The 24,915-nt window shown below is 32.6% G+C and overlaps 3 protein-coding genes across 3 annotated transcripts; 2 read left to right on the forward strand and 1 right to left on the reverse strand.

The window, feature by feature from the left end:
* The first annotated feature begins 323 nt into the window (after positions 1–323).
* Positions 324–1,235, forward strand: LOC148210442 (brassinosteroid-responsive RING protein 1-like). Its single transcript, XM_088126377.1, has one exon. The coding sequence runs from the start codon at positions 451–453 to the stop codon at positions 940–942; it is 492 nt and encodes a 163-aa protein (XP_087982503.1). The 5' UTR covers positions 324–450; the 3' UTR covers positions 943–1,235.
* Positions 1,236–11,634: 10,399 nt separating this feature from the next.
* On the forward strand, positions 11,635–13,221 carry LOC148210443 (uncharacterized). The gene is made up of 5 exons (XM_088126322.1): positions 11,635–11,857; positions 11,930–11,949; positions 12,069–12,290; positions 12,417–12,493; positions 12,888–13,221. Exons 1-5 carry the CDS (start codon positions 11,635–11,637, stop codon positions 13,219–13,221), a joined length of 876 nt encoding a protein of 291 aa, XP_087982448.1.
* Positions 13,222–21,178: 7,957 nt separating this feature from the next.
* On the reverse strand, positions 21,179–24,665 carry LOC111024340 (uncharacterized). The gene is made up of 8 exons (XM_088126204.1): positions 24,160–24,665; positions 23,343–23,364; positions 23,044–23,100; positions 22,873–22,954; positions 22,657–22,752; positions 22,454–22,578; positions 22,330–22,348; positions 21,179–21,718 (listed from the first exon to the last, which is right to left on the reverse strand). The coding sequence occupies exons 1-8, from the start codon at positions 24,257–24,259 to the stop codon at positions 21,317–21,319; spliced, it is 903 nt and encodes a 300-aa protein (XP_087982330.1). The 5' UTR covers positions 24,260–24,665; the 3' UTR covers positions 21,179–21,316.
* Between the last annotated feature and the right edge of the window lie 250 nt (positions 24,666–24,915).

Consider the following 24,915-nt stretch of genomic DNA (forward strand, 5'->3'; position numbering starts at 1 on the left):
ATGGTTCCATTTTTCACCTTTGTAATTCTTTACATCAAAAAATTATTATTTAACCCAAAAAAAAAAAAAAAAGAGAAAAAAAGTTGGGAGAAAGGCAAACGCCAAACGCGGTGTTATGTTGGGAGGGGAAATGACCATCTTATCCCCCACATGTTCCCTCACCCACTGCCCTCTCCCATGACAGCCATCTTCCACGTAGTCTCTCCCCCCTGCCCCACTCCCATCCCACTCCATTGGTCATTTCCGTCACCCCACCTCACAGCACGTTACTTTATCACCCCCCCCCCTCCCCTCCCAAAAAATCCCTTATATCTTAAATTCCCAATTCTCCTCCCCGAACAGAACGCCATTGCTGAAAGATACAGACCCTCCCCCTTCTCTCTTTCTCTCTCTCTCACTCTCTCTCATCGGTTTCCGACCCGACCCGAGAATCCGATACGGGTCATACCCATGGGTTTTCCGGTGGGTTGCACGGAGGTATTCTTCCCGACAATTTTCCTCCACTTCCTCTCCCTCCTCGATTTCCTCAAAAAGCTCATTCTGACGCTCTTCCGCCTGCTGGGCCTGCCGGAGTTTATCGAGACGGACGGAATCTGGCCGGAGCCCCGATTGCCCGCCAACCCGCCCGCGTCGGCCGTCCTGATCCGCGAATTCCTGCCGGTCGTCAAATTCTCCGACGTCGCCGAGGCCTCCGGCGGCGAGAGCTGCGCCGTTTGCCTGTACGAGTTCGAGGCGGCGGAGGAAATCCGGTGGCTGACGAATTGCCGGCATATTTTTCACCGGGGGTGTCTGGACCGTTGGATGGATCACGATCAGAAGACGTGTCCGCTGTGCAGGACGCCGTTTGTCCCAGATGGGATGCAGGACGAGTTCAATCAACGGCTCTGGGCCGCCTCCGGAATCGCTGAGTTCGATCCCGAGTTCAACTCGGTTTTAGGTTAGCCTTAGCCCCCACCCACAAAAAAAAAAGAAAAAAACCTATATATATATGGCCTTGGCTTGTTTATTGTTGCTAAAATTTTTAGTTTATTATTTTTTTTCTTTCTTTTTTGGATGGGGGAGTATTGAAGATGGTTTTTTTTTTTGAAGTGTACATATTGATAAATATATGTATGAGGGAGAAAAAGGAAAACAAAAAAGAAAAAAAAAAGAAGAAGAAGAATGTGTAAATGAATGAGATATATGAGAATTTGGGCACTTTTAGCCCAAAAAGAAAGTTTCTTTTCTTTTAATTATGATTAGGTTCTTTTTCTTCTCTCTTTTTCTCTTTCCTCCACTCTCTCTCTCTCTCCAAAATTTGGAATTTGTTAGTTTGTTTTTGGGAAAATACCTGAACATCAAATGGGAATGGCTAATTTTATTGAAAGAAGTTAAAAAATGTCATGCAGGTGTCGTTTTTGTTTCTGATTTCTAATTTTTTAAAAAATATTTTAAAGATTGTTTTGAAAATTTTTAAACAATGATACTTTTAGTGTTTTTCGTTACATTCTTTTTAATTATACTTTTTTAGTTCGTCGATAATAGTTTGGAGTAAAAATTTGAGCAATATCCGTAAAAATTACTTTATGCTTATACAGAAGTTGGTTGTATTTCTTTTTTGTTTAATGTTAGAATTTATTGATGGTAAATTTATATGGTACAACATTTGGTAAGTTGATAGAAAGTTAAAAGAAAATTTAGCCATCCAAGAGTACGGAAGTTTTTTTTTTCAATTTCTTTTAAATTTTTAAAACATAAGAGATCACACTGAAAAGAATATAAAGAAAAAATATATATTTAATTAAATGAATTTATTGAAATTTAATTTTAACATTGACACAAAAAATGATGTAGTTGAAAAATATTAAAACATAAAGATTCTTCGTTAGGACTAAAATATATATTTAATTAAATGAATTTGTTAAAATTAAAATGTTTGAAAGGTGCATTATACGGTGAATTATGTTGTGAATGAGTGACACCTTCTAGAATTTTATTTTTAGATCCCCAATTTAGAATATTAAAATTTTATAAACTGACAATCAAATATTTTTTTTAGTCGAGAAGAATTTGAACTCAAGATATTAGTAACTTGTCAAAACTTTGAATCACTCACTCATATTTAGGTACGGTGGCTATATTCCCAAGCATCAATATGAATATAGTTCAATTAGGTAAAATCGATCAAAAAATTTTATGTTCAAATTTCTACCCTCACATCTTGTTGTACTAAAAATAGAAAGATATTAACATAAAAGTGCATTTATCACTCATTACTTTGTTATATATTTTGTTAGTTAAGGTTTACAATAATTAATTTGTCCGATTAAAAATCTCATCAAAGTAAAATATAGATCTTTAATATATCCTATAATTTAAAATCATATTTGGTCCTAACCATTTTATCAATCTAGATATGTTAGAACCCCTATTATATATCTTAACAACAAAACTAAAGCTATTAATTATAGACTATAAGGCAAAAATTTATTACGCTTTAAAGTTCATGGATTAAATTTTTTTTAAATTTAAATTACGAGTACAAAATTGTTACATGTTACAAAATATATAATAATTACTAATTTATTTTTTTTTATTCAATATACAATTGAAATTGAGAAAAATATGAATCATAAATGAAACTTTATATAAAATGAACTTTTTTTTAATGGGAGATGCTTGTGATTTTTTTTTAAGGATAACTCCTATCCTTCCAAGAAGAGTCTTATATCATATAAAATTTATCAAAGCATGTGCTATGATTTAAAAAGTGTCAAATATACTTTTTTTAATACATAAAAAATAAAAAAGAATAACACAAGCTTATTTATTAGCTAGTTTGATTTTGTTATATACTTTTTTTAATACATAAAAAAATATACAAAAAGAATAAACAGGCTCATTTATTTAATGGTTTAATGGTTTAAATACACACTCATTTATTTACCCTGTAATATATATTTTTTAAAAATAGTTATGATTTCTTTCTCAAATATTTCGATTAACATTTGGTTATTAAAGGTGTTATAATTGTTGATATTGTCGCCAAACCAACTTTAAAGTTTCCCAAATTTTATTTCTTAAAAATTAACATATTTTAAAAGAAAAAAAAAATTTATGGTCCATTCGATAATATTCTCATTTCCTTGTTTCTTATTTCTCGTTTTCAGTTTTTTATAAACATGAATATTGTGGGGTAAAATTGAGGTGACACACGGACCGTTTTCAGCCGCACGCCCATTAACCGCCGTTCTTGTGCTTAGAATCTTATGGTCATGCTTAGTGTCATTCTATAGGTCCTACACGTCAAAGACCTATAATAACATGAACACATCTTGAGAACTTACTTCCGTCTTCTTTGCATTCTTTAAATCTTAATCCTTAAATTCTCTAAGACATCAAATTTCAAGCATAAATAATAAGCGTTCGGTAAGTATTCATGTTTATTGTTTCACATTTTTAAGAAATGTTTCTAAAATTATGTAGAAATTTTGAAGACAACGTAATCAAGTTTGTTGTTTCTGATTTTCGTTTTGCAAAAACACATAAATAAATGTATTATTTTATTCCTCTGGACTTAAATGCCTGATAAATATTAAAAATAAATATTAGATAAAATTTTTGAATTTTTAAACTTTTTACAAAATTTACTTTTTTAATTTAAAATTTTGGAAAATGAGGAAAAAAAAGTTACCAAATTTTTTTCAATACAAAAGTTTAATAAACAATAAATAATTAATAAAACGTAGTTTTGTTTTTATTTATAAAAAAAGTAAAACAAGAAATGAGAAAATAGAAATAATAAACAATAAATATAAATATTAGCAAACGAATCTTTATAAAACCGGAAATTTTTGTAGAGACGTGATTTTCATCACTACTCCTCACCTAAATTTTTCTTCGGCGCTAATAACATCACATTTATCTATTTTATTATTAAGTTTTTCATCATAACATTTTAACATATTTTAATGTATTTGTTTAGAAAGAAACACTTATAATATATGCTTTCATTTTTTAATAATAAAGAACTTGAATGGACTTTTTTTTTCTTTTAAAAATAAATGCTAGAGATGTTCTGCACATTTGGCAAGAATCAAAGTCTCTGAAATTGACTATTTCTTCCTCTATTAGAGGTGTTTCAGAAATGTTTGCGATCGAGTAAATAGTTTGACAAACGAATGGACTAAATCAAATTGGAAAATGAATAATGAAACATCTAAACTACAAAATGTTGTTTAGACTGTCACTATTTATCATGTTTTAAGATCGTAATTTCAAAATTTATACTTCTCGTCCATTGATAGAGTGTGTTTTAGGTTTCTGATTGTAATACAATAACTCTAATTACAAAATAAGGAATAAGAAAGGAAGAATAAATTAAACATAGGAAGCCAAGACTCGATTTTCATTACTCACTCGTGATAAAAAAACAGAAATATTTATAAACTACCTGTCAAATATTGTCATATAAATAAACTCCACTTAACCATGTTGGAACTTATTTTTGTAGACGAGCTGCTATGTTGATTTTGTCTTTGAGCTATTTGGTGTTTCTTTTGCTTTTTGTCTACGTTTTTTAATTGATGTTCTTGATGCCTTTTTGGTAGGTCTCTTTAATCCCTTTATAATTTGAATAAATAATATAAAATAAAAATAATAACAATTATAATAATTTATAAGAAAGAATTTAATACCAAGTCTAACTCAACGGTTATTGACATATATTTCCAACTAAGTGGTTGTGATTCAACCAACTTGTTGAGATTCAGCCTGCTTTTTCAAAGCCATCTCTCTCTTTTTTTTTTTTTTTGAGTACCGAAGCCATCCTTTTATATTATATCCCATCCCACATATTATAAAAAAAAAGAATTTAATTTTTTTTCCTCTAAATAAATATTGAACACTTGGAAAACCAAGTCAAAGTTTACCCTCATTCTTATTTTGACCATTGACTAATGACGAGTAAAAATAAAAATAAAAGTAAAAAAATTCAACAATCTTTCTAGAAAGTCAACAATATTCTCTCATAGTCGACAAACATAATTAAAAAAAAAAAAAGATTTTAAAAAATAAGCATATTAGAATATATATATTTTTAAGGGGGAAAAAAGACAGCGTAATGCCAAAAAGAAATGCAATTTCGTGGTTCCTCCACAATTATTTTGAAATATACCGTATATATATTGTCTTGCATTATTAAGTTTATTAAAAAAAAAATTCATTACAATATGGTTAAATTAATTTTTAATTTGTATGCTTTAATTTTAATTCCAATTTCGATTGAATTACCCTTTTTGTTAGGGTATTTTTCATTTTAAATATTTTATTTTAATCTTCATAGTTTGATTAAAATTGTTAAATCTATCATGATGGGATATCAATAGTTTTCTTTGAATTTGATGGTTTTTTCAGCATGGTATAAAATATGCAATGTCCACAGAAAATATTTACCAATTCAACAATTTCTTTACAAATGTAAAGTGTCATTTTTACCAATTCAAAGTTTTTTTTTTTCTTTTTTTCTTAAATAAAGTGGTTTATCAAATCACCCGAAATTCTAAATTTTGAAAAACATTTATAAACTTGTAAATTTTTTTTTTTGAAAACAAGTTTCTAATAGATGCATGTTTATTATTTTTTCTAAATCTCATTTTTTTCTGTTGGAACTTTTAGTATTTGTGATCACGCAATGAATTTTCATCAACATGTCGATATTTGTATATGTAATGACGAATCCAGAATTTTTATCGAGGGGCGCCTTCATTTAAGTGAGAGTAATTTTGCCAAAGTAAGCATTGCTCAACGGTAATTTACATATATCTTCAACTAAGAGGTTGTGAGTTCCAATCCCCACTTCACATGTTGTAATAAAAAAAAGTGAGTAATTTTAAGAATAATAAAAATTTATAAACGAAATGAACTATGAAGATTCAAGTGTAGGCTCACATTGAGGCGTTGGGGGGTTGAGGAGGGCGCTCGCCACTATGCCATGAGTAGATTTACCAGCTTTGATTATAATTACATATACTAATTAAAATACTGTTGAAAGTTCAGGAGAGCTCGAGCCCCCTCTAAGCCTACTATAGATCCGTACCTGTTCATATGTCCATGTGTTCGACATCAACCTAAGGAATGAATCAATATTTTTAATTAAGTAGGAAAGAAACAATATTTTTATTATATCATAAAAATTGACAAAGTATTAGAAAATATCAATTAAATATAAGTAATATATTGCAGAAATTTGACCTCCTGGGATTCGACCAAATTCGCATCAATCATCTAGAATATAAAGGGATCGACGAGACCTGCAAAACATAATAGCACTAAGATTAGCCACACGGGCACCCATGCTTAAGTTAGGATCGGAGTAGTTGAGTATAAAGTGTAGGGTATTGTGAGCATACTTCTACGGTTTGGCTTACCCTTCTATTTATAGAAATCGAACCCTAATCATTTTATGAATTACCAAAGTTGAATCCTAGTGTCTCCAAGAGATCTGTACTTCTGGACATGTATGTTTCGTAATTAGCCCAATGTCGAATCTAAGGTCGAGACAGGGTAAACCTAGATCGGGTTGCACGGAGGTTGGGTGAGAACCATCGGAGTTCTCGACCGGGGGGCCGAGAAGGTCTCAGCACTGACCCTGGGTCGACTATGGCCGACCCAGGTCACCGGGTTTCGACTTCCTTACATGGTGAGCCCACTCCTCCTCCGACTCAATTCCTATCTTTTGCTCATCCAATTTGGTCTATAACACACATAATGTTAATAAGAAAAGTTTAAACTCATTTCAAAACAGGTAAACATGCTTATTTTTTTAATTTAAATAATTTTATAATTTTTTCAAAATATTTATTACATCCCGTCAATATTTCTATAGACATTTTCATAAAATTCAGAACTTAACATTTCTATAGATACATACGTTTTAAAACCTCTTTTTCTCTCTCTCTCTTTCAAAATATCTCCCATGGCTCGTTATTCAATATCCTTTGTTACTTATACATCTCTTTTAACTTTCTCTTTTTAACACGTCTCTCTCACTTAGATCTTTTTAATATCTTTCTCTCTTTCTAACAGATCGCTCTCATTCTTTTCATATACCTATCGTTTCAACTCATCTTTTTCTCTAATTTTAACATGTATGTCTTCTAGCTTTTCATTATCTAATGTTTATCTTTTTCTCTATCATAGTATTCTCTCTAAATTTATATTTTATTTTATAACTTAACAATAAAATCATAATTTGATAAATAATTCTATAGTAGATATTGAAATCATAACTTAACAAAACTTCACTTCCTTTTAAAATAAAAAACAGTATCAAACATTTTTTGTTCACTTCTATTTTTTAAAAATGAAAAACCACAATTGTTTGATAGCTACGTTAAGTAGTTTCTAAAAATTAAATAACTAAGAAAAAAGTATTTTAAATAATTTCAATAATCAAGTTTAATTTTGCATGTGAAAATTTATGTATAGCCAAAAAATAGACTGCACTTTAAATTAGGAGATAAAAAGAGCTTTTATTATAGCGAATATCTTATTGTAAATAATTTTAACAAATTTAGGAAAGAAAGATGAATTTGCCTATTATTGAGATGAGTATGTCTAATTAAGAATCAATGTTTACCGGATAGGTTGGGTCGGATTAGAGAGATTTTATAGACCAACTTGAAAATTCGAATTAGTTGGGTCTGTTACGCGAAAGACCAGAACAAAATTTGCAACTCAACCCAAACTCAGACCAGAACAAAATATATATATATATATATATATATATATATATATATATATATTAAAAATCCTCATGGATTCGATTCATTCGGGTTGAGTTGAAAAAAACATTCTAACCTGCAAACCGAACCGAATTTTCGTTTATAAAAAAATCTAATCCAACCCAATCCAACTCTTACGATTTGGGTTGGGTTGTTTGGGTTGTTCGGGTCATCAAACATCCTTATGTCTAATAATGTTTTTTTTTATTTACTTTTTTGAATGAACCAAATTTTATTTTAAAAAATATCTCTTTACAAATTGTTCACATGTAATTTTATTTGTTAATTATAAGAATGAAGTATGTAGTTACGGGCTAAAGCGAGTATAGCTTCAGCGATAATTGACATATATCTCCAATTGTGAGTTCGATCCCCACCCACATGTTGTACTAAATAAAAGTATTTTTAAGCCAGTTGCCGCTCTTAATTTTTTTTTTCTTGTTATAATCTTAAAAACATTTTTCAAAATTGAAAAATAAAAAATTGAATACCTTATCCAACAATTCAATTTTTAAAACCACAAATTGAAATTGAACCGTTAGCAAACAACAAAGTGTTGTTTAGGCGGCTACTATTTCTCATGTCTTAAGATCGAATTCCAAAATTTATATAGTGTGCTTTTTGTCCACCTCAATTGTTTTAAATCTTGTTTAGAGAGCGATATTTACGTTCGTGCTAGCTGCTTGGCGTGATAGCATCCATTCTTTGTCTATAGATAGAGTTTGTTTTAAGTTTTTTAACGGAATAATACAGTAACTCAAGTTACAGAATAAGGAATAAGAAAGGAAAGAAGAAATTGATCCTAAGAAGTCAAGGCTCGATTTTCATTACTCACTGGTGACCATCAGTTAAATACTGTCATATAAAATAAACTCCACTTAACCATATTAAGCAACCGAACAAGCAAGGCCAAAGTCAAATGCCAACCCTATTCCCTCCATCTAGACATTTTAGTTCAAATCCTTCGCTCCGAGAGGAAAGATGACTCTTCTTTTCATATTAACCAAGTAAACAGATAATAATATATCTACAACTGATTTTTGTTGATCTTGTTTATAAAGTATGTGTTGTTTCTTTTGATGTTTATTTCTGCTTCTTAATCGGTGTTCGTGATGTCTTTTGGCAGATTTCTTTATTCCATTATTCTCCCTTGAATAAATAAATTATAAAAGGATTTTAATCCTTTTCTTTTCCTCTTTTTTTTTTTCATCTATATAAGCGTTGAAGCTGTGGAAAACGAAGTCAAAGTTCTCCCTCATTCTAATTTTGACCATTGACTAATGGCACATAAAAATACTAAAAAAATTCAACCATCTTTCTAGAAAAAGAAAAAGACAAAAAAGAATTTTGATTTTACGAAATAAGCATATTAGAATATTTTTTTTAGAGGAAGCCAAAAAGAAATGCTATTTCATGGTTCCTTCTCATTTTTTTTTAGAAAAACAAAACAAAACAAACTTAAACATAAGAGGCATTCACAATTTTTTTTAAAGATACCGTATATATATTGTCTTACATTATTAAGTTTAATAAAAAAAATCGTTGCAATATGGTTAAATTAATTTTTAATTTGTATGCTTTAATTTTAATTTCGATTTCGATTGAATTACCCTCTTTGTTAGGGGTATTTTTTTATTTTAAATATTTTAATTAAGTTTGATTAAAAACTTCAAATCTATCATGATTGGATATTAATAGTTTTCTTTGAATTTGATGAGCCTTTTTTTTTGTTGGAAATTAAAAGAGGAATTAGATGGAAACTATTGTTGTGTCGTGGAAGAACCACTACCTTGAAAGCAATTTCGACACGACTACGGTGTTAAATCGTATGTAAGTCGATCGCTCCCCAAAGTTAACACAATATCTAATTCGGACGTGCACTTGTCAGAGCATCGAAAACACTTTCGTAATTCAATGTCCTTTTCCTTCCAAACCAGTAGACCCATATATGGGTGAGAAGCAAAAACGTTATAAAATTTATTAAACTTTACTAATGGACTCAATTAAATTAAACGTTACAATATTTATAAATTAATGTTATGAAAACAAAAAGTTTAGTTATAAAATGGTTATTAAAACCCAATAACGGTAGTGTCTAAGATACCAATTTGATTTGTAAAATATATTTTTCCTCAATCCCAATGTTCAAAATATCGATGTCGATGACATGTCGATCTTCGAGAAAATTACAAAAATTGTAAAAAATAATAGAAATTAGTTTAATTAGTAAATAAAACTTTAAATATGGCTTAATTAAGCTCTAATTGATCTTTTCCAACCCTGATATATGTAAAAATATGAGTAACTTTACTTATGGAAATGTCGGAAGAAGATGACGAAGATTGGTGAAAGTTATTTCACTAAGTAAATGAAAGTTTAATGTTGCTTAATTATGTTTTATTGATAGTTTATAGTCTAATCTAGTATTTAATTACATAATTGAACAAGATAATAAAATATTGATATATACATAATGGTAAAAATTTTAAAATCTAAAATTTAGTTATATATAAGTAACGATGCTGATGATACATTTATTAGAACAAATAGTTTGGAATGTCAAAACTTTTTGCACAAAACACTTTAGTTTTGTTCTACATTGGAAGATTTACAAATGTTAGTTTTGTTCTATTTATAAAAGAAAAATAGTTTTTTTTTTATTAAAAAAGTAAAGAATAATCATCATTTCCAATCCTACTATCCCACATTGATTGAAGAGAAATCCTTAGAAATGGCTACTCATAGGTTATCGTTAACCAAAATGGCCAAAATTTTCTAAATTGCATGGGATGGCCAAAGTTGGTTTCCTACATTTTAGGAGAGGTGTATAATTCCTTATTTATCCTTCTACACATTTCATGTCCATATTGCCCTTGAAGTCTTTCTCCATTTTACCCATCCACCTTTTATGCCTCCTACATTCCCTTAAATCTCTCATAAACTAGCAATATTATCGAGTTAATATTGGAACCACCTTAACTACAGAATCTACATAATTTCTAAAATATTTCCATAAAATTTAAACTACCAAATCTACCTCCAAATTTAAACCACCAAATCTACCTATATCATATTTAATATTGAAACCACAAAATTTAAATCAATTAAATCAATGCACTTGAAATCAGAAGGAGGAGCACAACAATTATCAACAATCTATCAACGCAGGAACATTATGAAATCATTCTTAGCCACGGTTTTACATGATGGAAGTTGGGATGATCACAACAATTATGAAGGGTTCAATACTGGATACGTTTTAATTCCATTCAATTCCACCCTACAACAACTCTATGAATGTATCTCTAGAGATCTTCATTTTCCAGAAAGAAAAAAAATTACACAACTTTCACTTTTCAGAAATGGTGCTAGCAAGTCGAAAATTATGAGATTGTTAGTAGATAGGGATGTGGTGTGGGCCATATCCCTGTTGTCAGATGTCAGGTGTAGCGACTACTGCATAGTTGTGGATACTGACCTTTTATATATCTCCAATTACGGGGTTAGTGAAAGTTTAGACACCGCTCAGAATACAGTTTACCTTCGGGGGAAGAAATTTACTTTCATGGATCCTATTGTTCTTGATTGTACTCCCTCTGATTTCACATTGGAAGAATTTTCTGTCTTTCAAAATAAAGAAGAGTTGAAGAAGACGCTTTATGCTATTACATTAAAAGGGAGTTTTTAATTTAAAACCGTCAAATCCAACCAAACACAGCTACTTGTGAGGTGCATCGAAGAAACATGCAAGTGGTATTGCCGCTCCTCTCGATACGGCGACGGTAAATTATGGATGATTAGAAAACTCGTACTGGATCATACGTGTTCGATTGACGTTGTTCGTAGTCACCATAAGCAAGCAACAGCAACAATGATAAGCGAATTTGTCAAGACAATGTTAAGTATGAACAACGGGAGGAACTATAGTCCACGCAACATAATTGATTATGTTCGGAAGAAGCACGGAGTCAATATTAGTTATGACAAGACTTGGAGAGGAAGAGAGAAGGCCGTAAACTCATTAAGGGGGTCACCGGAACAGTCGTACGCTCTCATCCCATCTTTTGCAGGCAGGCTGATCGATAAAAATCCAGGTACCGTATTTGCCTTTACTTACTCTGTCTTTAGTCAGTCTATACGCGTATTTAGTCTATTTATTTCTGCAGGGACGTACACCGCTCATGAGGTTGATGGTGATGGAAGGTTTAATTTTTTTTTATGAGCCTGGAAGCATCAATAGATGGATGGAAACACTGTCTTCCAGTATTTTCAGTTGATGGCACATCCCTAAAAAATAAATTCCAGGGCACTCTAATGACCGCTTGTACTTTTGATGGGAACTCTCAAATTTATCCATTGGGTTTCGCTATTGTTGACTCGGAAAATGATGCATCTTGGGAATGGTTTTTTCAGAATATGAAAGCAGCCTTTGGAGTACCAGAAGATTTAGTTATAGTGTCTGATCGTCACAACAACATAGAGAAGGGAGTAAACAGTGTTTATGGTTCTGCACACTATGATATTTGTGTATTTCATTTGTTAAAAAACCTTAAACAACGACATAGATGTAAACCTATTGACCGATTATTTCATAAGTGTGCGAACTCATATACATCTGATGTTTTTGAATTTTATATGAGACAATTGGAACAGATTGTACCGTCTATTAGATGGGAGCTTCAAGAAATAGGTTATCATAAGTGGGCTCGTGCGTTCTCCGTAAAGAACCGGTAAGTCTTGATGACAACAAATATTTCTGAGAGTTTGAACTCCATCCTTAAAGAAGCTCGCGAGTTGCCGATTATATCTCTTTTAGAAAGTATAAGAGATCTTATGCAAAAGTGGTTTTACCAACGAAGATCGTTTTCTAATTTTCAACGAATAGATATCACCCCATGGGTTGCGAAGGTACTACGTTCATCCTTGAAGGAGAGTCGCACAATGGATGTAAGATTTATTTTGCCAGCATTTTATCCACGAATTATTTTGTTTTCTTCATATTTTTTATTGATATATTGCATATGTCATTTTGTAGATATACCCGGTAAATGACCATCAATTCGAAGTCCAGGTACGGAGCAACCACTTTGAGGTTGATATTCTTAACCGTACATGCACATGTAGACAATGGGACTTAGACTTGATCCCATGCCCACATGCATGTATTGCTATTGGTCGGAGAGGGTTGAACTTAAATACGTTTGTTCATGATTTCTATCAAATGTCAACATTGCAATTATTATACCAGGGTGACGTACATCCAATTGGTCAGACTTACAACATTGCGTCAACAGTTGGTCAAGATGAGGGAGACATCCTCCCTCCAAATGTAAAGCGCTCTGCTGGTAGGCCACGGAAAAAGAGACTTGTTGCTCTAGTTGAGAAGAGATCGACAGTAAAATGTGGAAGATGTGGTCGGTTAGGACACAATCGGAGACGCTGTAAAAACGCACTTTGACATTTGTTTTGTTCTTCTTGGAGACATTGTAAAAACGCACTTTGACATGTGTTTTGTTCTTATCGGTGAGAGTTATTTTATTATTTATTTTCCAGTCAATTACACCATCAATTTGGGGACCAAAACAGTTCATATAAGCTGTAATCTTCAACTTACCACGTTATATAAGTTGCATTTTGATAACGTAGTATTCCATAGTTCTTATACACAGTATATATATGTAACTACTCCATGGTCAGAAGGAAGCATATAAAATCAGCATAATAAAGTCCAACATCTGGTAATGAAATGCATTCAGATTTATGATTAAGCTATTCATACACTGTATAAGCATGTAGCTATCTCATTTTTAAAAGAAATCATAGAGAAGTTACAACAAGTGGTAACTTCATGATCCTGCAAGTAAAAAATAGACGCCAAGATAAAGAGCAAATTTTAAACAAAAGTTCAGAAGAGTTCATAGTCCATATAAGTTGTAATCTTCAACTTACCACCTTATATAAGTTGCATTTTGATAACGTAGTAATTCTTAGTTCATATACACAGTATATATATGTAACTACTTCGTGGTCAGAATGAAACAATATAAAATCAGCATAATGGAATCCAACATCTGGTAATGAAATGTATTCAAATTCAGGATTAAGCTATTCATACACTGTATAAGCACGTAGTTATCCCATTTTTAAAAGAAATCATAGAGAAGTTACAACAAGTGGTAACTTCATGATCCTGCAAGTCAAAAATAAACGCCAAGATAAAAACAAATATTAAACAAAAGTTCAGAAGAAAGCACAAAACATTACCATAAGAGACATCATGGTTATGGTTATGAAATGCAACCACATATAAGATTAATGTGACCATACATAGTATAACTATGTAGTTACCACATTTTCATAAGAAAACATAAAGGAAGTTACAACCAGTGATAACTTGTTTATTCATACCTAGTCTAACATAATAGTCAAAAAAACCACAAACAAAATTTGTCCATATAAATAAAACATAATAAAATTCTGGCAGAAGTGAATGTTCTAGAAAGTTTCATGTATAAGTGTGTCACCCTCGTGGTTCTTGGGATTGGCTTAGGAGTTCAAACGACGGTTGATGGTATCCCCTTGGCGTCTTCTCTTGAGCAATACTTTTTCCCCTCAGTGCGTCTATATAGATTCCCGTAGCAATATTTTCGGTTGAACCCTCCACCTTCTTCATTTTTAAATCATGGGGCAATAAATCTTTTTTTTTTTTGCATTTTTATATTGGTGTTCACCTAAGAATTCAAATAGACCATGTTACCATGACACATGTATCTAACTTTGTTTTAGAGTTAGGACAATTATGTATACATTACCTCTTGAAGTGCTGACTTCCCTTCTGAAAGTCGAACCTCACGGGGAAGTACTTGATCCTGTATTTTTATTCCCATAGCATATAATGTCTAAAATGTCAAACCTCCCATCACCATTATATGTGTATATAGTTATAAGATTACTCACCCGTTGCAAATTATTTATTCCTCTACTAGCCGGTGTTTTTAGAAGCTTAGAGTGTCCAAGTTTAGATGTGTCCTGCATAAGGTAGGATTACATGAGTTACTGTTTCATTACATGAGTTACTGTTTCATTACATGAGTTATAGTTTATACATCTAAATAAAACAAAAGGTTCACCTTTCTCATTGTTGCCCCTCCTACTTGGGTCCTGTTCATCTTCTCAATAATTTGGTCCTCGTCAATACATCTTATGACCTCATTTATTTGTTCATCAATATCATCAAGTCCATCACATGCCTGCATCATATAATAAACATCTTGAGTTCATATTTCAAATATCATAAGTGCATCACATATTATGTTCTTTTTCGCTACCTGAGTTTTGTCTTGGGTGGGTTGTTTTTCAGAAACCTTTCCTGCAGTAGTTGTCGGGGTGGCACCTGTCCGGATACCTTGCACAATTGTAAGGCATTGTTGTCTTTGTCCACCTGTAGGGTCCTCCTCATCATCTTTTCTCTGCACAGCTGAGGCTTTTTCTTGGTGATGATCATCAATTGAATGGTCATTTTTTTTCTTATCTGTTTGACCTTCTATAGTCTCAAGCTCATTTGTAAATGATGATGTTCCCTGCAACATTACAACCGTCATATATCAGGATGAGAATGTAATAAACATATGGGGTACCTAATTACATTTACCTTGTAGATAGTTTCGAATGCAGTTCCCACATTCACATCCCCTCTCATCATAAACCTATCGAGTCTGTCATCCTCCGATCCAGCACTTGTGTTCAATTGTTCAAGAATCATGTTTAAGCTAGTCATAATGCCATCAAGCTTCCCTGCAAATTCCTTCTGGGTCTTTACAATTTCATCCTGATTCTTTTCAATTGCAGTCAAACGCTCGTTTATACCTATTGCACTCCCAAATGCTAGGGCTTGGACGCCCCCGATTGTTGTTCCATCTTGATCTTCAAGGAATGGTGCCATATATGGCATGGTTAGTTCCTCTTCGGTTGGCTCCATTGGCACCACTTCCAGCTACACAAAAAAGTGAGGTATTTAGTAATTTAATCAGGTTGACAGTACAAATTATTTTAAAAAAGAGTAACTAGAACATTACCGTTGGCGAGTCAAAACACTTTGCAGCTAATTCCTTCCACTCAGGCTGCAGTTTGGCTTCCCAGTTAAGCATCCACGGAGTGCCATAACCAATCCTCCGTGCGTAATAATTTGGTGGGATACTAAGTGAAGGTATGACCTCGTATGCCCACACTATCAGTGCAGATATGAATCCACCCATCCCTACTCCTGTTAGTCCTCGACTGTCTGGCGCCTTTTTCATGTAGTCAATAAGGAGGTCAAATGCTACCCTTCCCATGGGTAGTTATTAAATATTTCCTCATCATCTACCATTATGATGTGATCCATATCTACATGTACGGAGTCTTGGTGTGGCAAAAGGAAACTCTCCAAACAATAGAGCAAAGCCATCTTCACCATATCATCTTCAGGTGCATTTTTGTTAACCTTGAAAGCAAGGTTTAGGTGTTTCCTTGTCACAAACTTCTCCCCCTCAAAATAAACGTTTCTTATGTGTGCTCCCCCTTTCACCCTATCCATGTCTATTTGGGGTAATGGACCACAGTTCAACCCTGTCACTAGGGCAAACTCCTTGATTCCAAATTTTAATATCTTCCCCCCAATATAAAAGTTTAATTCTGATGCCTTTCTTGGTTTACAGAGGCGTTGGATTAGGTGAAGGAGAAGTTGAGATGAGGTTTTGCTAATTGAGAAGTCCAATAGATGGCCAAAACAGGTTTGCCTAAATCCATTGCTATGTTTTTGGCCAAGGTTTGATCTAATACTCTCCATTATCCCCCCCTTGCAGCAATGGTTTATTTTCAATGCTCGATTTCTCCTCGAAGCCTTCATCAGGTATATATCATCCTTAACAATTGTAAAAGTTTTGTAAGTAACAAAATGTTGGAAGCAGATTACAAATTATAGACTAAGTAAACTATGCTCAGAATGCAAGGTTTATTATATACGTCGTATGAATAAGAAGATACCTCTTCTTCATCATCGTCTCATTGCTTCAGCACGCTTGTAGTGTTGTCCTTCTGTCCTTTATTTTTATCCTTGGTTGGAACCGTCTTTGAAAGGTCTTTTTTGACAATGATCTGAAATAAAGAAAATTTATCAAATTGTTTCTGTAGCGTTATTGGGAAATAAATTTTACCGAAACATACCTGTTTCGTAGTCTTTTGTCTTTTCAGTCGAGGGAGTATCTCTTCTGATTCCGTCATTGATTCTTCCTCATTATCAGTTTTGTTTATCTTGTATTCTTCGGAAGATTCATTATCATCCTGTGATTCCTCGTCACTTGACGGTAGAACATCATGTTGGAAGAGGAAGAAAAATTAATGACATGCAACTATATCACAAACCCAGTTCAAAAAATCATATTTACCTCGCTTTTGTCACTTGGCCGACCATGTTTCTTCTTAGGTTTCTTCTTCTCGGCAACCTTTTCATCATCCCCTTTCGTTTTACTCTTCTGGTCTTTCCTTTTTTTCACAGGTTCTTCATTTTCTATTTTGCCACGTTTTGGCTTTTTGTCAGGCGTCTTTTTAGGTGCACGTGTCTGTGCAGTGTCCGTCTGGGTACAGGTAGGTGCGCCTTCAGTCATAGAATTCTCGTCATCGCTGTCCAATGATATTGTGCACGATTTTTCTGACTTTGGTCTTGAACGAATGATTCCTGCAGCTAGCAATCTTTGGCTCGAACGTCTACCTCTTGTTGCCTTCTTTTTAACCAAATCTATAACGGGGTAGATATAATATTCATTGATATCAAGAGATGCCAATACAACGGGGTAGATATAATATTCTACAGAGTAGATGACCATTTTTGTCAGTTTGTATAACTACATTCTACCTACTTCAAAAGTTCAGAACTACCTAAAGGCTCACCGCGTTATAAGCAAGAATTTCACTCAATTCTCTGTCTAATCGCAACAATTAATTTGGTGATTGGTAGCATAACCGATTTATGTGTCACTTGCAATAAAATAAAAGTTGAACATAACCGATTTCAAATAAATACAAAGCTGAAAATATTCCTAGTGACATTGAACATATTAATCCTCATCGTTGAACATATTCCTCAGTAAATATAACTTCTTTACACAAAATAGACAGTAGATAAATACAAAAAGTCCTCTCACCATTTTATATCTGTCATTCTTGTGTTTTTTTTGTAATCCTCTATTCTTTCTCTTATGCCTTGTGACCATGGAAACCCAAGGTGGACATAATCTCCCAAACAGTTGAGGCTTTCAATCCTGTTTCCCAAAATACTCCCCTGTAGATGTTATTTAAATTTTTTGTTTACAATCTAAATATATTCTTAGTATTCATAACTATATTTTGCAATCTAATCTTCCCCCACAGAATCGATTTTGCATATAACCGACTATATCTATTGTGTCAACAAAATCCCTTAAATATCGGGGTTGGTTATAGAAACATACACTTAAACGTGTTATATTTTTTAAACCTCATTTATTTAAACAGTATAAAAAATCGTAGATACGCTTGGGGGAAGTCGAGTACATACTTTGAAATCTGTCTGGAAGTCTCAAAATCTGCTTGTGTTCTGGATCTGTCTCAAAATCGACGCGTGTTCAAAATCGGCGACCTTAGATCAAACCTACCTTCAACGTCTTCGGAAATCAGTCATACTTGTTCGTCGTTGAGGTATTCTTGTACGCTATCTTCGAAAATCAATGATTGAACTCTTCGCCGTCGAGCTCTTCAGAAATCAGTGACCTTAGAAACCTCTTCGAACTTTAGGATTTTACCTTAGAACCACGACCTTTGTACGCGGTTTAGAGATTCTTGTACACTGTTTGGGGTTTTGGCGAAGAGGAAGGAGTTTGGGATTTGGGATTTTTTGGAAGGATTCAGCGTTTCGAGTGGGGTTTTGCAGTTGATTTTTGGAGTGCCGTTTGGGGTGGGTATTAATTTTGAAGGGGTGGGTTTTTGGAAGGGATTTTGATGAGGGGGTATTAATTTCGAATGAGTGGGTTTTTGAGTTACTGATAGGCTTTTTGGAAGGAAAGTTTTTGATGGAGTGTGGTGTGTAGTGATATTGACAGTGAGGTGGTATTGGCAGTGAGGTGGGTACTAATTCTCAACTATTCACTCTATATTTTTTTGTTCAATTTTGGATTTCAATATTATTTTTTTTGTTCATGTTCCATTTTTCTAAATTGATTTTACTTATTTTTTTATCCATTTTACATTTTGATTTAAAATTTTTGAACTCTATAATTTCCATTCAATATCTTCTTTCCTACAATTTAGGTGTATTACAGATTTGTTGAAGGGTAATTTCGTCACGAATTTATAGGGGTAATGGTAGGATAAATTTACCTATTTTTATGGGGAGGGTAAATTTGTCTACATAAAATCACGTAGTTCAACTCTAACTGTTCTTTAGTTATTTTTCTGATATCTGATTATTTTGGCCATTTTTCAAATCAAACTATTTAATTTAGCCATTCCTCTAGTTGCCCCTTGATTGAAGCCAACAAAATGGAGGAGCAAATTTATTTTTCCTATCAGAGTATCTATCTCTCTAACATGGGCCTTACCAATTGTATTTGGGCTCAAGTTAGTAATAGAAATGGGCTTTCACTTGGCCCAGTACAATATCTTTTTTTTTTAACGTATATTGCTGTTTGATGGTCGACATGTCGGCAAACTTTCGATATTTTGAGAATTTGTCGACAAGTCGTCGATACAGGGGTAAAAATGATTTTTCTCCTGTACTGTCGTGTCGGACCACTCGACATGACGACATATCGAGCTAACATGTCATCATTTTTCAGTATGGTATAAAATATGCAATGTCCAAAGAAAATATTTACCAATTCAACAATTTCTTAAAAAATGTAAAGTGCCACAATTTCAATAATCAAGTTTATCTATGATTTTGCCTGTAAAAATTTGTGTAACAAAAAATAGACTACAATTTAAATTAGGAGATAAAAAGCTTTTTAATTGTAGCGAATATCTTATTATAAATAATTCTAACAAATTTAGGAAAGAAAGATGAATTTGTCTATTATCGATATGGGTATGACTGATAATGTTTTTTTTTTAATCTATTATTTTAAAGAACCAAATTTTATTTTTAAAAAAAATCTTGATAAACTGTGTAATAACTATCACGTATAATTTTATTTGTTAATTATAAAAATGAAATATAAAGTTATGGAGAAATATTTTAAAAACATCTATATAAACCAGAGAGAAAAATGTAATGTTTGGTAGAGATTATATAGAGATATCTACATATACAGTGACAACTAGAAAATGAAATTTATTTTTAAGCCAGTTTTTGCTCTTAATTTTTGTTTATAATTTTAAAAACATTTTCAAAAGTTAAAAAATAAAAAGTTGAATAGTTAATCAGATAATTCAATTTTTAAAACCAAAAATTGAAATTGAATTGTTACCAAAGACCACCACATTTACTTACTTATTCTGTCAAAAAAAATTACAATTTGAAAACATTCTTTAAAAAAGTTTAAAACTGAAAACTAAATGAATTATCAAATAAAACTATTTTTCAAAAATTAAATATTTAAAATTAAGTTCTCAATGACGATTTTGTTTTTAATTTTCTATTTTAAACAAATATGCTTGGTTACATTCCTCACCATTTATTTATATATTTTTCATCTTTATAAAAATACATTTGAATTTTTAAACATATTAAAAAAAAGTTTTTGAAAACTATTCTTTCTTAAATTTTTTAAATTTAGCTTATATTTTTAAAATGCTTTAAAAAAAATAAGACAACAAAATAAAGAACACGAAGGGAAAGTAGTATTAATAAGTTTAATTTCCTACAAAAAGTAAAATAGCTAAACATGTAATATAGAATTTTGGATTGATTACTGATTATAGAAAACAAACCTTAAATTTTATCAATCAAAACCTATGATTCTTTTTTCATTTTCTTTTATTTTCCTTCTTGGGAGGGCAGTCCAAAATCTATTAAATTCTTTTAGTTTAGGTCATTTTTGTTATAATAATAATAATAATAATAATAATTTCCTCAGCAAAAAAAATAAATAATAATAATAATAATAATAAATCCTACATAAAATGTAAAAAGAATATCCAAGATATAAATTTAGCTATTTAAGACCTACTCAGTAATGTTTCCATTTGATAAGCATGGTAATTTCTACATCCCATCCTCCCAACAAGGAAAAGGGAAAAAAGGAAAAAAAAAACATTAAATAAGAATAAAATTAGTTTGATAGAATTTTTTTTTTTTTTTGAGAAAAACCAATAAGATGAAAGAATATAAACCACATTTTTTCTCTTTTTCAAAATATTACATTGAAAATGAAGAGAATTCAAGTTCATAACTCTATAACAGATAATGATAACAAAAATGACTGCTATACTTGAATGATTAACATAAAGGTTTTGACAATGAAATGTGCAAACAAAGGTCACAATTCACAGAAAATATTTTCAAATCCCAATTCATATATTTCAAAACCGTGTGGATCAAATCACTTCTTGTATTGACCAGGAGTTGGAGACGGAGGCGATTGTGGATGTGGAGGATGACCCGGGGACGGGTAGCCTTGAACGTTCGGAGGGGGCGGGTAGCCTTGAGCTGAGGGAGGGGGCAAGTAACCTTGAACTTGTAGAGGGGGCGGGTAGCCTTGGGGAGGGGGCGGGTAGCCTTGAGCCTGGGGAGGTGGCGGGTAACCTTGGGGAGGAGGCGGGTAGCCTTGAGCTTGGGGAGGTGGCGGGTAACCAAATGGTTGTCCATATGGTGAAGGAGGGTACCCAGCCGGAGCAGGAATCGGCTGATCGAGCCGAGACATCTGCTGTGTAGGAGGCACTGCCATGGCTGGTTGGGGTCCAAACTTGCCATCTCTTCTATCCAACTCAAGCTTGTGTTGCGTCTGCACTTCTCCATAGTAACAACATTACAAAGCAGAAAACTGATTCATATTATACGGTAATACTATTTTAACTGCAGAAATCTAACATGCTCCTATAGAGAATTCAAGAATAACATATATGTATGGATGTATCTATATATATATATGTATGACCAAGCAAATCATTAGGCCAATGATATGTTTCAAGAAAAGAGAAGAGTCGTGTTTCGTTCGCGGTTTTAATAATCTTGGGTTGCATAGCTAGTGTTGTTCTATAGATTTACAACTTATAAAAGTCAATAGGAAGTACAAAAGGTAGATTTCATAGACATAAATTTACAAAAAAGTGTTAGGTAGATTCTCGAAGGATCTTTGATTCACGATTTTAATAAGCCAAGTTCTATGAAGTTTGAGATTAAGAAGTCTAAGTTTGCATAGTTTGTATTTAAATTTTATAAAAAATAGGATATATATAAAATATTCTTTTCTTCGAAAGTTTATGATTTGTAAAAGTCATTATGAAATATGAATAAGTAGGTTCCGTAAGTTTAAATTTACATTACTTAGGTTTATTGCACTCGTGAGATCATTAACAAACCTGTTACCTAAAGCTTTTCAAAGTTCGAGCTTACCTGCATACACGCACAAACGCTGCAAAACAAATAAATAAAAACATAAATAACAATAATATAATTCAAAGTAGTAAAGAAGTTTCATGTCATTATGAATTAAGAAGATTTAATTGTGACTCCTTACGTGCAGTATACAAGATTAGATAAACAGGACACTATATCTGAGGCCTCTTGGAGTTCTTCACTCCCAAGTAAGCAAGCAATTATGGAGCATATGCAAGCCAATTGCGAGAGGCACAACATAAAGCCCTACAAAATAAGGTAAACTTGTTAAAAGGGGAGAAAAAACTAATGAACGAACAAATGAGTCGAGAGAGAAGACCGTACGATGATGCAGTTGTCACACTCTGTTGTCTGTATATTGAACTCGTCTTGCAACATGAAACGTGTCGATGCAACCGAATTTGCAAAGCAACAAAACACCTGAATACAATGTAGAAGAGAACAATCAAACACAATTCATCAAATTGGAGTAAAATGTAGATAGATAATTAGAGGCTCAAAGGAGATGGTGTTTCTCGACCGATTGATCGATAACAGTACCTCAGTGCCTAGACAAGCTTCAGGACACTGACTTTCTCCACACTTGCCACTGCAGGGCATGTAGCCCCCACAACATGTGTATCTGTGATACATTAATCAAAAGTTTCAGCCATGTTACTGCACTCTCATCTTGTCGTAAAATTACAAACATCCGCTGAGCATCGAGAATACCTCGACATATCGTTGTAAAGAGCTCGTTTGCGTAGAAGAAAAGAAACGCATGGGGCACTTTTCACAAAATCAAGAAACATCATAGGAAAAACCATATCAAAGTACTCTATACAAAACTCAAAAGCAAGAAAAGCCAACAATACCATTTTGAACATCATAAAGCAAGCACATATTTACACTCTTTTGAGGCCATGAATGTTAGAGTTAAAGAACACAGTGTCCACAAAAACTAAACGAAATTCGAGTACAGAAATCGAAACAGTGGTAGATAAGAGTTCATCAGATAACAGACACCTTACCAGAATATAGAAAAACAACAATCTGCAAAACAGAAGAAGTAAAATAACATTAATGTTTGAGAAAAGGTAAACTAAACTGCAAACACCTTGTTTGGTTGGTGAGAAAATTGACTTTATACAGAAATTTTGTATTCTCAAACTGAACTAAAGCCTCATTACTTTTCAGTATAATAAATTAGAACCTTGCATTTCCTTGGTCAAACAAGATCTAACATATCAACAAAATAACAAACTCCTTCAGCAGATAGCCACGTGGATGAACCTCGCAGGTCAAGTTCGGAGAACCCACTTGGTGAATTATCGAACTAAATTATTTACACTACAAGAATTTCTGAACTCAACTCTAGCGTTCGGAAATAACCGTGAATTTGAATTCATAGTACTGACAGTCAAAATATTTGGAGCGCTAACTCCTTTCTTCCAAGATCTTTTATCTTTGAACCCAAATTCGGTTAATATTTTTCCCCACCAAATCCTCATCCTCAACTGTAGAATCCCAACCATACTTTTGTCGAAACCTAACTTGATGGAATCGGGCGAGAAAAAAGAACAACTATCTTGTTCCATCAGTTTCTTGAGTGTTCTAGGAGATCTTAATCTTATTGCTTTAATGGAAATTACCGGTTTAAAACAGTCCTGTTAGCCAAATTTCAAAAGAGCAGAGCAAGAAGATGAAGCCCCAGGTCATGAACAAATCAAACCAGAGTAAGAGAAACTAAACAGAAAACCCAAAGATTTTCTTCAAAATTTCTTCTCTAAGAATCGATTCTTCCAAACAATCTAAGGAATTGAAGAAGAAAATGATAGAGAGACATACAAGGGGGATCGGCGGCGATGGTGCCCATGAGATCTGTATGCCATAAGTTGCTGTAATTCTGACGAAGCTGCATTTTCTCGTAATCAGCCTGCGACGCCATTGCCAAACTGCGATTCAGAGACTCGAAAATCGACACGGAATCTGAGAATCGGACTGAATACTCGAAGCAATCGAGCCTCAAGGACAATGGCGAGTGATTTCTTTTTCAACTTTTTGGAAGAAGAAAATCTGAGAATTGGATCTAACGCTCTATTGGGCACTGTAATATGGAATTGTGTGAAGGATCAAAAATGGAATCTTGATGAAGGAAGGTGATGAAGTTGGACAATTTTTGGTTTCTTAGGGATCAAGGAAGGTGATGAAGTTGGACAATTTTTTATCAGTTTTTTTTGTGTGATTGAATTTGATCATAAAATTATGGGATTTGTTATGTTTTCCGTAAATCTTGATCATAAATTTGAACAGAGAGAAATTAATTTGATCCTGTTTAAAGGAATGAACTTAGCAATGAAAATGGTTTTTAGTTTCATTCATTGATAAAGTCAGTGAGGTTTGGAATAACTTTAAAAAAAAAAAATTGCTCTTTTTAGGTAAGGTTAAAATAAAATTTTACTTTAACTTTAGTTTATAATGAGGTCCTTGTTGTATCAAAAAAAAAAAAAAATTGAGGTCCTTGTATTTTTTAATTGCCAGTAATTTATTCACTTAACTTTAATATATAAAAATTTACTCTTTGTAATCGTTTTTATACATATT

Source organism: Momordica charantia, assembly GCF_013281855.1.
Source record: "Momordica charantia cultivar OHB3-1 chromosome 7 unlocalized genomic scaffold, Mcharantia_2.0 BLBB01000007.1, whole genome shotgun sequence".
Lineage (NCBI taxonomy): Eukaryota > Viridiplantae > Streptophyta > Magnoliopsida > Cucurbitales > Cucurbitaceae > Momordica > Momordica charantia.

Excerpts from the sequence above, each read along its gene's own strand:
- LOC148210442 (XM_088126377.1), top strand. The coding sequence starts at position 451 with ATGGGTTTTCCGGTGGGTTGCACGGAGGTATTCTTCCCGACAATTTTC.
- LOC111024340 (XM_088126204.1), bottom strand. The coding sequence starts at position 24,259 with ATGGCGTCGCAGGCTGATTACGAGAAAATGCAGCTTCGTCAGAATTAC. Across the intron at positions 23,101-23,342 it reads TGTTGTTTTTCTATATTCTG|TGCCCCATGCGTTTCTTTTC; the intron begins GTAAGGTGTCTG and ends TTTTGTGAAAAG. Across the intron at positions 22,753-22,872 it reads AAGCTTGTCTAGGCACTGAG|GTGTTTTGTTGCTTTGCAAA; the intron begins GTACTGTTATCG and ends CATTGTATTCAG.
- LOC148210443 (XM_088126322.1), top strand. The coding sequence starts at position 11,635 with ATGATAAGCGAATTTGTCAAGACAATGTTAAGTATGAACAACGGGAGG. Across the intron at positions 11,950-12,068 it reads GGACGTACACCGCTCATGAG|GGCACTCTAATGACCGCTTG; the intron begins GTTGATGGTGAT and ends AATAAATTCCAG. Across the intron at positions 12,494-12,887 it reads GCGTTCTCCGTAAAGAACCG|ACAATGGGACTTAGACTTGA; the intron begins GTAAGTCTTGAT and ends ATGCACATGTAG.